General features: G+C 35.5%; 1 protein-coding gene across 2 annotated transcripts in view; it reads right to left on the bottom strand.

Moving 5' to 3' along the window:
• The window catches only part of CDH2 (cadherin 2), a 262,696-nt gene that overhangs the window by 60,316 nt on the left and 188,395 nt on the right, over positions 1-13,985 (bottom strand). For both annotated transcript variants that reach the window (XM_004387755.3, XM_012558891.2), the window contains 4 exons: positions 12,914-13,060; positions 10,949-11,104; positions 6,796-6,940; positions 2,927-3,099 (listed from right to left, as the gene is read on the bottom strand). In XM_004387755.3, the coding sequence (XP_004387812.1) occupies positions 2,927-3,099; positions 6,796-6,940; positions 10,949-11,104; positions 12,914-13,060 (621 nt within the window). The remainder of the gene's footprint in view (positions 1-2,926; positions 3,100-6,795; positions 6,941-10,948; positions 11,105-12,913; positions 13,061-13,985) is intronic.

Here is a 13,985-nt window from a genome sequence, read left to right as displayed (position 1 = left end):
AGAAGACAAAGTAAAGTATTATAATGAAACATGCAAAGACCTGGAGTTAGAAAACCAATAGTGAAGAGCACTCTCAGCATTTCTCAAGCTGAAAGAACTGAAGAAAAAATTCAAGACCTGAGTCGCAATACTGAAGAATACTATGGGAAAAACATTGAATGAGGCAGGAAGCATGAAAAGAATATGGAAAGAATATACAGTCACTGTGCCAGAAAGAATTGGTAGACATTCAACCATTTCAGGAGGCAGCATATGATGAAGAACTGGTGGTACTGAAGGAAGAAGTCTAAGTTGCACTGACGGCACTGGCAAAAAACAAGCCTCTAGGAAATGACGGAATACCAACTGAGATGTTTCCATTGTGGAAACAGATGCAACACTGGAAGTGCTCACTTGTCTATGCCAAGAAATTTGGAAGGGAACTACCTGGCCAACTGACTGGAAAAGATCCATATTTGTGCCCATTCCAAAGAAAGGTGATCCAACGGAATCACTAATATCACATGCAAGTAAAGTTATGCTGAAGATAATTCAAAAACGCTTGCAGCAGTACATCAACAGGGAACTACCAGAAACTCAAGTCTGTTTCATAAGAGGACATGGAACAAGGGATATCACTGCTGATGTCAGATGGATCTTGGCTCAAAGCAAAGAATACCAGAAAGATGTTTACATCTGTTTTACTGACCACGCAAAGGCGTTCGACTGTGTAGATCACAACAAGTTATGGCAAACATTGCAAAGAATGAGAATTCCAGAACACTTAATTGTGCTCCTGTGGAACCTGTATATAGACCAAGAGGCAGTAGTTCGAGCAGAACAAAGGGATACTGCATGGTTTAAAATCAGGAAAGGTGTGTGTCAGGGTTGTATCCTTTCAACATCCTTATTCAATCTGTATGTTGAGCGAACAATCTGAGAAGCTGGACTATGAAGAAGAACGCAGCATCAGGATTGGAGGAAGACTCATTAACAACCTGCAGTGTGTAGATGACACAACCTTGCTTGGCTGAATGCAAAGAGGACTTGAAGCACTTACTGATGAAGATAAAACACTATAGCCTTTACTATGGATTACACTTCAACTTAAAGAAAACAGAAATCCTTACAATTGGACCAATAAGCAACATCATGATACAAGCAGAAAACACTGAAGTTATCAAGAAATTTATTTTACTTGGTTCCGCAATCAATGCCCATGGAAGAAGCAGTCAAGAAATCAAACTACATATTGCATTGGGCAAATCTGCAAAAGACCTCTTTAAAGTGTTAAAAAGCCAAGATGTCACCTTCAGGACTAAGGTGCGTCTGACCCAAGCCATGGTATTTTCAGTCACCTCATATGTGTGTGAAAGCTGGACAAGGAAGACCTAAAAAGACCTGGCACCTTTGAATTGGGGTGTTGGTGAAGAATACTGAATACACCATGAACTGCCAGAAGAACGAACAAGTCTGTCTGGGAAGTATAGCAAGAGTGTTCCGTGGAAGCAAGGATGAAGAGACTTCATCTCAAGCACTTTGGACCGGTTATCAGGAGGGACCAGACCCTGCAGAAGGGCATCATGCTTGGTAAAGTAGAGGATCAGTGTACAGGAGGAAGAGAGTCAACGAAATGGATTGACACAGTGACTGCAACCATGTGCTCAAACACAGCAACGCTGTGAGGATGGTGCAGGATCAGGCAGTGTTTCCTTCTGCTGTACACAAGGTCGCTATGAGTCGCAGCTGACTCTACGGCATCTAACAACAACAACAACAACCCTATTTGATACGTGACCAACCTGGCACTCAAGAGAGAATAACGAAAAATATCCCATATTCCCATATAAAATATGGCATTCGTGCTGAGTTTATTAACATCTAAGAATAGTATTTCATTCAGGAATGGAAGAGATGAAAAAACGTATGTGTTCCAAATATCACTGAACTAAATGTACTACCACAAAAACTAAATGCATTTTCAACCATCTCTGACCCAAAATATTCCTGGAAAAAGAACCGCTGACACCTAAAAGTTAATAGCTACAAGGTAATAGGCATCCATCTAGTTCCTAAGTAAGGCTCTTAGCTCAGTTGTGAGTAAAGTAATCGTGACTGGCTCATGTTACTTTATTACAGTGCGTCTAGCACTATCTTGTGTATATAATTAATTGCAATAGTAGCATTTTCTGTGATTCAATGTGGGATAGGAGCATGGTGGATTGAGGCCCGTCACAGTGAGACAATCCATCTGGAATTAACTAGAATACTCATTCCCTCTCAAACTGTGATACTACATAATATTTTAATGCCTTCAACATTTTGTGCCTTTCAATGAAATATTATACCAGTATGTTTCTCTGCATTTATAACTTTAATGGCTTGTTGGTATCATTAATCCAGTTACAAATGTTCAAACTTATTAAATAAATTAATCTTACAGTTACAGGCCAAGTTCTAAAGGACATAATCTCCTTTGTAAATTAAATCAAGCTATTCACAGGGGCTGTAAGAAACTAATCACATACATGTTATTTGTAGCCTCTTAAAAATACAAATAGTATAAAATTTTCCTAAGTTTATGCACACATTGCTTGGGCATGTTTTTTAATTTAATTCCTCACACACAAACACACACACAGAAAAACCCTGAATTAAAGGAAAACCAAGAAAACATTAAGAATTTTGAAAATCAGATACCATATAATTGGCTTAACTTAGTCAATAATCACATTAAATATAACATACACTAGCAACGATTTATTCAGTATGCATATGTAATTTAACCAGTTTGAAGCTCTGTAGGGAAAAAAGCAACAGATTTTTAAATAAAAATTAACACTTAAATAATATTATGGATATATTATTACCTGGAGATAAAGTGTATGTGATACTGTGCCCTTTTAAGATTAACAACAAATTGAAATACAGTTTTTAGTTGGCTTACTTCTCTATCAAGTCCAGCTGCCACTGTGATAATATCACCGGTTTCATTGTTGATTGTGAACATGTTGGGTGAAGGGGTGCTTGGCGCCTGGGACAGGATTCTGTACCTCAACATCCCATTTAGGGCATTTGGATCATCAGCATCAATAGCAGTTACAGTCATCACATATGTTCCTAGAGACAGTACATATGGTAAATGAATGGTTACTCTCCATTTTAGGGTCTCCCAAAATAGGTACATGTACTTTTTGTAGAAATCTTATTTTTACCTTTTCATAACAAACATTAATTGCTTAGGCTTGATTTAAAACACTGCTACTAATAACAGTACTCACTTAAAAAATATAAAACATGGTTTAGATAGTTGAAAGGAAAATTATAAAATACATATATACTTCTAAAGACTCAATTTTCCCATAACAGAGGAGGCAAATTCACTATATGATTTTAAAAAGGATCACTTCAGAGCTTGATTTATATGAAATGCAAATAGTAAGTGACACAGATGCAGTGAGAAACATATTTCATGGCCATTGATTCCTTCCTTCCACCATATTTTCTCCCGTTATGCAGTAACGTCCAAAATGACATGCTGAGCATGGTTCTCCTCAATGCCTAAATCACTCCCTGAAAGTAAGCTGTGTGCGTTGACAGGGCACACTCCATTTATTCAGGTCATAAGGAACCATGTCAGGCATTACTGTTTTGGTACACTGAATAGGGATTTGGCATTGTGGTTCACTATTTCTTCACAGATTAAAAGAACACTGCTACCAACTTAGGAACTTCAATTTTTAAGATATTTTGGAAAGGAAATCTACAAAGCATTAGCACCAAATAAGTTCAAACTTGCTAGGAAAAACTAATTTAGAAGGAGAGACAAAAGTAGTTACTATTTAGGATGATTTGTTCCACGGGATCTTTTTCTTTTAAGAATTAAATTAATTTCTATCTCTAGCCTACCTTGTTCTCGAGCACTCTAAGTTTAGTTCTACTTTAGGGCCTTTACCTTTTCTGTTCCCTCTAGATGGTACAGGAGTCCCCAGGTAGTCCAGACAGTTAAGGATTTGGCTACTAACGGAAAGGTTGGCCATTCAAGTCCACCCAGAAGCACCCTGGAAGAAAGGCCTAGAGATCGATTTCTAAAAGATCTCAGCCATTGAAACCCCTATGGAGAATGGTTTTACTCTGACACACAACGGGCTGCCATGAGTCGCAATCAACTCCATGGCAACTGGTTTGGTTTGTTCTACAAGATACACTCTTGCTGCAGAATGAACCATACTTTGGCCACATGACTCAAATTTCTTTTCAGAGAGCTTGTCCCTCTAAAAATGCCAAGGCAAGCACCACCTCCACACCCTGATTTTTTCAAAGCAACTATCAACGACTAAACCTATATTGTATAATTTTCTTGTCTTCTTGCTTGTTATTGGCATTCCCCACTAGAATTTAAGCTCCAAAAGGGCAGGAGCTAGGTTGCCCCTGCTGACTCCATAATGTCAGAACAGTGCCTACCACACAGCACATGCCTTATAAATATTTGTTGAATGACTAGTTATAACAAAAAAGTTGTGATTCAAAATATTGAGCTTAATTACTGAATACAACAGAGTTTAACTAAAAATTCATCCCATCATCAAATTTTCCCTAGAAGGAAATTTTCAAAGTTAACAGAACCACAAGAAATAGCCTCATGAGATGTCTCTGCTTCTAGGGATCATCGAAAGGTCCATCATTTATGGGGGGCTTATACTGAAAAACATGGTCAAATGGATAATAAATCTATCTTTAAATATTTACTTTTGACAATTTTTGTGTAGTACTATTTAAAACGTTTGATATAATATAGGTAAAAAGAAAATAAATGATTTAAAAAAATTCCCCCATCAGAAAAGCCCAAAGTTTACATATCTTTGGAATATTTGTATAATAGTGTGTCTTAGTAAGGTTATGTTTAACATGCTTTGATTTTATAGTATTTTAAAATACTGGAGAAACTACTCTGAAAAAGTGACTCAGAAGAAGCCACAGATGGTGAGCTTCCTGGACAGCCTTGTCCTCCCACTCCAGCCCTCCTCTGTGCTGAGGAAGTGTGGAAGCACACTTGGGCCAGTAGAAACACCAACTTAAGGCAGAGTTCATTGTATCTATAAAGTGTTTTATGAATAAGGGAACTATATATATTATTGATATAGATGGTATAGATGACAAAAATCTGAAGCACAATTTTAAATGTGGAGGCTTTTTTAAAAATAAAAAAAAATAATATACTCCCTCCTCACTTAACGACATGGTTAGGTTCCAAAGACCAGGTCGTTATGTGAAGTCAGTGTTACGTGAAAATGTAGGATGACCATATCAGATCACAAAATGGAGGATGAATACATCATTCCATAACTCCCAACACAGCATTACATAACTGACAAACCACTGAAAACCATGGCCCAGCAAAGCTGACACATAATCTTAACCATCAAAGCCAGCACCTCAGTGTTCGTTACTGGCAGATGTACGTCATTAATGAGCAAAATAGTCAGACAGTAGATATTTTACTATTATTGACAATGCAAAATGTCAGACAATGAGATAGTCATTAAGTGAGGAGAAGGTGTATAGTGAATTAAATATCCCACCACACCAACTCATATCAAGTAGGCTAGCCAGACATGAACTGTTACACTCTCTATATGTACGGATTTTCTTGTCCACTAGTTCTTCAGACTAATTAGGTCTTCCTGGCCTTGCCATCCTGCTGGGACTGAAGTCTATAGTGTTTTCAGTACAAGGCATCTAAAATCTTGCTCAAATATCACTTTACAATGGTGAGAGGCTTTTGGCAACTGCTGTACTGAGCCAGGTCACTTTCAATTACACTGCTTTAAAAGATGAGGTCAGCAGGGGCCCTCCAGAGAGTAAATATCTAGTGTAGAGAGAAGGCAGCAATCATAGCTGTCACCAAGCCCCTTCCCCTTTCTGTTTTTGCCTTACCACCTTGTTCCAGGATCACCAAGTATCTTTAAGTCTTTCTAATTGTGCTACAATTGCTACTATAAACAGTATAATGAACAGGAAAGCCCTTGATCTTCTGGTGCTCACTTTCTACCTGCATTAACTACATCAACCACAGCAGAATGAAAATATCCTATAGATTCTATCATACAGAATCAAATGTCACAGTATAGTCATGAGTCACTTAATATCCATGATACATTCTGTGAAAAAGGACATGATGTGATTTGGACATCGTGCAAACACGAGATTGGATGCTGCTGCTGCCTACAAGTCAAAGTGTACAGTGTTATACGGTAAACTTTTTATTTGTAAGTAGGGAAAGCTCACATTAAAATAATGATAGAAAGTACAGTGCATACATAAGCCAGTAACATATGCATTTATCATGACTATCAAGACATAAGTATTATAGGTTATACATATATTGTACCATTACAAGCCTGTCAGTGCAATCACTTTGTATACAAGAGACACGAAATACATGCGTTGCATGTGGGAGGCTGTTGTATTTGCTACATCCCGTCTGGGATTTCTGAACTCTATTATAACCTTATGGGATCGTGGACATATATACAGTTGGACATTGCCCGGATGGAAGTTATGTGGTGCATGACTATATACATATTTTTCAAAGGTGGGAAAACTTATTGTGAGCTGTGAGAGTGATATTTTCTTGTTTTCTCTCTTCAATCACTTTTTTTCCTAAATTACCTTCCTTTTTCCCTAAAAGCATTATGAATGAGAGAAAATTACACTAAAAGGCTCACGTGATTTCTCCTTTCCTTGCTTATGTAACAGTACTGGATTACTCTGCATTTCCTGAAGTTACCTCTGAATTACTATCTTCAAACTTACCAGGCTTTGATCCCTCAGGAACTGTCCCATTCCAAACCTGGTGTAAGAACTCTGGTCTATTATCATTCATATCAATAACATTGATGACAATGTCGATGGGATTCTCCACTTGATTTCCGTTAATATCCACTGCATGTGCCCTCAACTGCAAAAGTCATTAGAAAGCAAAACTAGTTAACAGACATGAATCTGTCTGAGAGAAGATAAAATATACAACCACCATGTCACTAAAATAGCAAGAATGGACAGGGAAGCTGAAAACAAAGCTGCTTTTCCCATCAAAATTTAAGTTAGCCTAACCCCACATAATAAGAGTAGATGTAGTGGCAAAAAGCTACCACTTACTATATGCTAGGCATTGTGCTCAGAGCTTTATAGATTTTAAATCATTTAATATATATAATGGAGTGAAGAATAAATTATTTGCATTTTAAGATGAGAAAACTGAGCTTCAGAAAGGCTAAGTAATTTACGAAGTTCACACAGCTCTGTCTGGTGACAGCATCCAGATTCAAAGCCACTTCTACTCGGCTCCAAAGTCCTTTTGCTAAACCAGTACATATAACAAATTCAGAGTAATTAAAAATGTGGTATTGGCACAGAACAGTCATAGAGATGAACAGAAGTTAGAAAGAATTAAGGGTACATAGGGAATGTTGACACTAGGTTGCTCTCCTCTCCCTCCAACTGTAAAAGTTACTCAAAACATTAAAAGTATTTGAGTATGTAAGATAGTTCTTCCCTTCCCCAGCCCCAGTTCTCAGTTTTATGGGTAGCCTTCTAGAAATTTTATCCTGTTTTTCTTTTAAACAAACAAAATCATTCAGCTACTCTTGGAAGAGTATTTTCAAAATCTTTTCATCTAGTGCACAGAGATCCATTTCACTTTTTTGATGGCTGTGTAGTGTTCCAATGAATTGGTTGTTCTGAGTGGGAATGCTTCTATGGTTTTCCAGTTAAGTCTCATACTGTCTATTGGTTTCTGTTGGACGTGTTTTATCAAACTAAAGAAGCACCAATATAGTCTTCTTTTATTTAGTGGTCATTTAACACGTGAAACAAGGTAAATTTTATTACTGCCTTTTCAATGGAGATTACCTTTTTTTTCCCCTTTCACTTATTTAGTATACTAATATTACATTAACACATTTTTTAATATTAAACCATCCTTGAAATTCTAGAATTAATTCTCTTTTGTTATAAGTATCATTCTTCTAATGTGCAAGTAGCAAGCGTTTGGAGACCAACTGATTCACTAAAAGAATTATCTGAATATATTTAATTCCTGAATTTTAACTACAAGATTTCAGATAGCGAGAGAGAAGAGATAGAAGAGATTCGTTTTTTTTGGTTTGGGTATTAATGTTATTTATATTCATAAATTGGAGTTACAGACTAGTCCAATTAGAGACTTGTCTATTGTGTGCTATCTTTATCAAGTTTCCCTCTTAGTGCTATGTTGTCTTTGTGAAAGATTAGGAAGATTTTTTTCTTTCTTTATGGTTTAGAAAAACATAGAAAGCATTAGGATTATTCCTTCAAGGATTTTAAAATAATGGGCTAATAAAGCAATGCAGGCCTTTGGGAGGAGGAAGTATTGAGTCATATTCAGTATTAAAATATTTTTAAATGTCTCATATGCTTACTTATCTGTTGGAAGAGTCTTATCTTAACCCAAATATCAAAACATATTTTAGTAATTTTCAAAAGCTTCAGTAATTTTTCAAGCGTTGTCCAAGTGCAAAAATCCAACAAATATATTAATGGGCAAAATAAGAGTCTAGAAACAAACACATGTATATATGGGATAAAAAGTTTTTAATGACTGAGTGTAAGATAATAAATCAATGAGAAAATAATTCCACACTTGGTGTTGGGACAACTGGCTAGCCATACAGGAACAGCAAAGTGGGCCTACTTCCTCCCTCCTTTTACTAGAATAAATTTCACAGAGATTTAATATTTGAATGGAAAAAATTAACACAACAGTTAAAATTTGAAAGATTAGCATCTTAGAGTAGGGAAGATCTTATAACATCCCAGGAAAACCAGGTACATGATAAAACAAGTAATTTTTCCAGTGCAAAATCTATAAGCTATAGTATGGTAAAAATTATTAAACAAAGTTTAAAAACAAACAACAAAAGGGGAAGACAGATAACAAATTAAGCATCAACACCCTGGTGGTACAATGGTTAAGTGCTTGGCTGCTAGCCTAACAGGTGACTGTTCAAACCCACTCAGTGGCTCCATGCGAGAAAGACATGGTTATCTGCTCCCATAAAGATTACAGCCTAGAAGACCCTATGGGGTAGTTCTACTCTGACACATGGGGTTGCTATGAGTTGAAAGCAATTCACCTAACAACAACAGATAAAAGATTCTTAATAACAGTAACAGAAAAGGATAACCAATTCAAGAGAAAATACAACATCTAAGACAGGTACAGGGAATTCACTTTGACTGACTATCCAAGTTATGCTACTTGAAACATCATGACAATTTTTTTTTTTTTTAACAAATGATACTGGTAATAAGTAAATAATGCATGGGATTGATAATGGTGTATAGAAAATATAACTCATATACAGAGGTCAGGAGTGTAACAAGACACAACCATTCTACAGAATAATATCCCTGTATTTATCAAAATAATTCAAATTTTAAGAATTTATTCCAAGGATAGAATGGGAAAATGTACAAAGGATGGTCAGTGCAGCATTACTCACAGTGGCAAAAGAAAATAGAAAGCTGAAAAGTATCCAAATAACTATGAAAAGGTAATTAGTTAAATGAAATTATATTATAGTCACTCAATAGAATAATTTGGAAAAGTAAAAAATGATAATATAAATAATTATTTACTGACATGAAAGCATACTAAATCATATGAGTTGGTAAGTGGGAAAAAAAACAAAAAACTGGTAACAGAGAATGATTCCGATCTCAAAAGAATACATTTATATACCTACGGACAGAGAAACATCTGACCATATAGTTACCAAAATGTAAAAAAAGAAAATGATTATTATTATGCATTAGGATTATAAATCATTTTGCTTTCTTAATAATACCTTTCTGTATTATTTGAAAAGTTTTTATGATGTGTATGTATTTTTTTAAAAGAAAAAGATATTTTCATTAAAGGTTGGAGTTATTCATGTAGAAATTGTAGAAGTAATAAAGATCAATGTAGGTTTCTATATTAAACTAAAAAAAAGCTCTTGAAATCTTATTTCAGAAAAATTTGCAAGCATGGCTAGAAAAAAATTTTTAAATGTTTTCCTGAATATATATTTTATTATTAGATAATTCTTGATGTTTGAAATACTCGTTACAGCCTTATTTTAAAATTGGAAATATCAGTTTCAAATATATACATATATTATTAAATATGAACATATGACTGATGTGCAAAGACCCGTCAGAAATCATTAAGAAAATAAGTAAAAGAGAAATAAAGAACAGAAAATTAAAATGAAGACAAGACCAAAACCGACAATGTATCCAAGAAAAGATTGGTTAAATTGGCAAATATTGATGAAACCAAGTGTTGGCAGGTTCATGGGGGAAACAGAAATCTCAATTTTTGGCAGGAATATCGAAATGCTATCTCTTTCTGGAGGGAACACTGACAACGAGTAAGAAAAGCAAGGACTCTATTTAATGTTGGTTATCATGGCAGCAGGATCAGATAACCATTGCAAACAACATGAATGTCTATTGATAAGAAACTATTAATACAATTACGGCATATGCATTGAATGGAACACTATGCAGCCATTAAAAATATTGTGATCTCTATATATTCTGCACCAAACAGTTTTGTCCCCACTTGTGTAAATCTGTTGTCATAAGTTTCTTAGACACATATCTGAAGGCAAGTATGTATCAACTTGTAAAGAGTAATGAGATTTCATACAATTTTACTTTATTCTTGGAGCTTTTTTGGCATTGTTTGGTTTTTACCATGAGCATTCATCAAATGCATAAAAACAATAAAACTATTAAAATAAATAGAAAAGGCTATACACACATTTCTGGTGTTAAAACTCTTAGTATCAAGGCTGCAAGACTGATTAAGAAGCAAATGTTAAATTCCGCACTCATTCAGAAGAGTATATGTATAATTATCAGCTGATTGAAATCTTACATGAAACCGGGCTATCAGTTCTCGATCCAGAGGCTTGGTCACTGACAGCTGACCTGAGATGGGGTTGATAATGAAGATCCCTGTTGGCGGCTGGTCCGCTCCTGGCCCAGTTACACTGTACCGCAGGGAAAGGTTTTTGTCTCTATCGGACCTGATCTGAGGATCAAGAAGACAATCACATTAAACCAAGGAGAGGCTAAACGAGCTCATTATCAGAGACAGGGCATACCACACCTCATGCCTTTTCTCCGTTACAAACCTACACCATCTCGTTCCAGAACACAGGTGTACCACTGAACGGCTCACCAGCACCTGTTTCTCGTCTGTTTCTTGGCGATATGTTTCAAAAAGAGATGTCACTTATCACCAGAAAGACTAGGATAACTTTAACATCTAAAAGAACACTCACTAGCAGCAGTGCAAAAAGTCTAAATTAAGGAATGTCAGTTTTTAAAAACCATTGAACTCGATCCAGGGAGTTTCTAGGTTAGATTATTTAACACAGTAACAAGTGTCCAATTTAATTAAAATGAAAGTGGTTCCTTTCCACATAAGTTATAATAAGAAATAGCTACAGGGTTGCTGTGAGTTAGAATCGACTCGATGGCAATGGGTTAGGTTTCGGGTTTTAAGCGCAGTGGGAAATATCTTCACAAGAGTACTCTCATATTATGATCGAGCCCGGAAGTCAGATTTCTGTATTTGCTTTGTACTAACATTATTCCACTGCAACCAAAGCTTTCCATATCATTTCAAGGTGACACTGACTACCAAAAATTCTTTATTAATAACAAAGTGTACAAGAAATGATCTTCTTAAAATATATTTTTATGCTTTCAAAAATTATACCCATTATAGGCTCACTGCCTTCTTCTCCAAATACAATACTTCCAGAAAAATTAAGTGTACAAATGAGCAGTTCCAGGAGGCACATCAGGCTACAGAAAAGACAGAAAGGAAGAAGGAAGGCATGGAGAAAGGGTAGATTGAGCAATGGAAATGATAATAGATCTTTATGCATTAGATAAATGCACTACACCCATTAATAGAATTTATTTTTTTTAAGTTGAGACAAAATCTTTTTTTCTCATTCTCCATTGATGCAGAAAAGTAGAAAACACCTTCGTTTGGGAGGCCTGTTGTTCATCATTAAATTAAATTATTATATGCATTAGAACAGACATAAATACAAGTAAGTGATTTATTAAAAAAATAGAGCTTTCTCATTAAGTTTGTGGTGGGGTGCTAAATTTATCATATACAGAAACATTTACATTTTAATAAATAGGAATACAATGACTTGTTCTTATTTTTCTTTTGTGGTAAGTAATGTGTTGTTCATTGTACTAAAAACATTGAAATATATGTAATTTTTTCCTCTGTGTCTGATGATACGCACTTGGAGTACAGTAACTGAAATGCTCTACCTCTCAGGTTTGAAAGGCTATGTTTTTGCACTGCCCTAGAGATTCTATTAATAGTATCAGTGGTCTTTCTTTTTTTTTTTTTTCCTTTCAAAAACTCTCAAATGCACTTGGTGCTGGCATTTTTAGTAATGGTTGGCCCTTGATTTTTTTGGCCCAAAAGCTATCAGTAGAGAAGCAAAGGTTATCATAGAGGGTCCAGCTCTCAGACCAGGAAGCTCAGAAGTATGTATGGTGAGTGTGGGTTTGGTACAGATGTGAATGTAGATGCTGGAGTCAGGGCTGTGCATTCACACGCTGAACAAGCGTTATTACCCATAGTATATAGAACTTAAGGAGAGCTTTACCTAAAAATAATCCAGCAGATAAAGAAACAGAGAAGAAAGCTTTCTACAACTCTGTAGAAATTCTATCTGTATACAAAGAATCCTCTGTAATCTATATATATATCATAAACATTCCTTTGTACAAAAACAGATAAAAACATTTCTAACATACACTTGCTACATGCCACAGAAACAATTAAAATTGTGCACTCTACCCTGACAAGCTCTTGAGGAAAAGGTCCTCTGGAGTTTTCTGGCAAGTTGATTGGAGGGATGACCCAGTCTCTCTTCTGCCTTCGTAGGTAGCCATTGTGCTTCGTGAATTGTCTTGGGAATACTATCTCTTCAATTTCTTGTGATCCCTTTGCATTAAAATACAACACGACATTGCTGAGTACTAGGAGAAACATTTTCTGAAAGTACATCAACATTAATGGAAGTCTGAATGTATAGCAATCAGGGCTCCTTGCGAACAAGAAAACAAGTCTGGAGCCCTTTTCCTTATCCCCCTATTAAAATAGAAGAAAATACCATAAACTTGTGGGGTTACACTGTTCGTTGAAAAATTGAATTCTAAACAATTCATTACGTGGTTCAGCTATGTAAACTATTTGCAGTTTCTATAAACCATCTTAGATAGCAGTTAATATTGAGTAAAATTTAATAGTACCCTTTTATACATTTCTCATTAGTTTAAGCCACAGTCCAGGTAATGTACATTAAATTTAGATCTCTATGTGTTAAAATATAATTTGAATTCCAAGGGAAGTCTAATACATACTGGTAAGGAATGTCTCAAATATTTATGACCCTATTAAATCCCACAGAACTAATGCTGTAATTATTCTAAACTATGTCAGCCATGATGGATGCTGTAGATGACCCACTTTGCACACTGGGTATTAATCTCTGCTGCACGTCAACATTTTCTTCTGTTTCTTCCTATATCTGTAGGTATTTTAGGTATTAGCCCTTGCTGCTTCAGTGCAAACATCCCAGCTAGTATGCTGGAACACAGCATATCAACAACAACAATAACAAAATTCTTTTCACTCCATTAGTTAACTAGTTTCTCAATTTATATTACTCAAATGACACGGTTTCCCTTAACAGTAATATATTAACAAATTAAAATTCACCTCATGAAGCTCCAACACTGGTACAAGAAAAAAATAATCTATTTTCCTTTGAAATATTTATTCATATTTGATATGTGCATATCACATAGACTTAAACATCAAAAATGAGTATGTGTATTCCTGTCTCTCAGTACAATAAATATACAAA

The sequence above is a fragment of the Trichechus manatus genome, unplaced genomic scaffold (genome assembly GCF_000243295.1).
Source record: "Trichechus manatus latirostris isolate Lorelei unplaced genomic scaffold, TriManLat1.0 scaffold00193, whole genome shotgun sequence".
Taxonomy (NCBI): Eukaryota; Metazoa; Chordata; class Mammalia; order Sirenia; family Trichechidae; genus Trichechus; species Trichechus manatus.
Note: the sequence above shows the minus strand (reverse complement) of the source record. Positions and strands in the feature narration are given on the sequence as shown.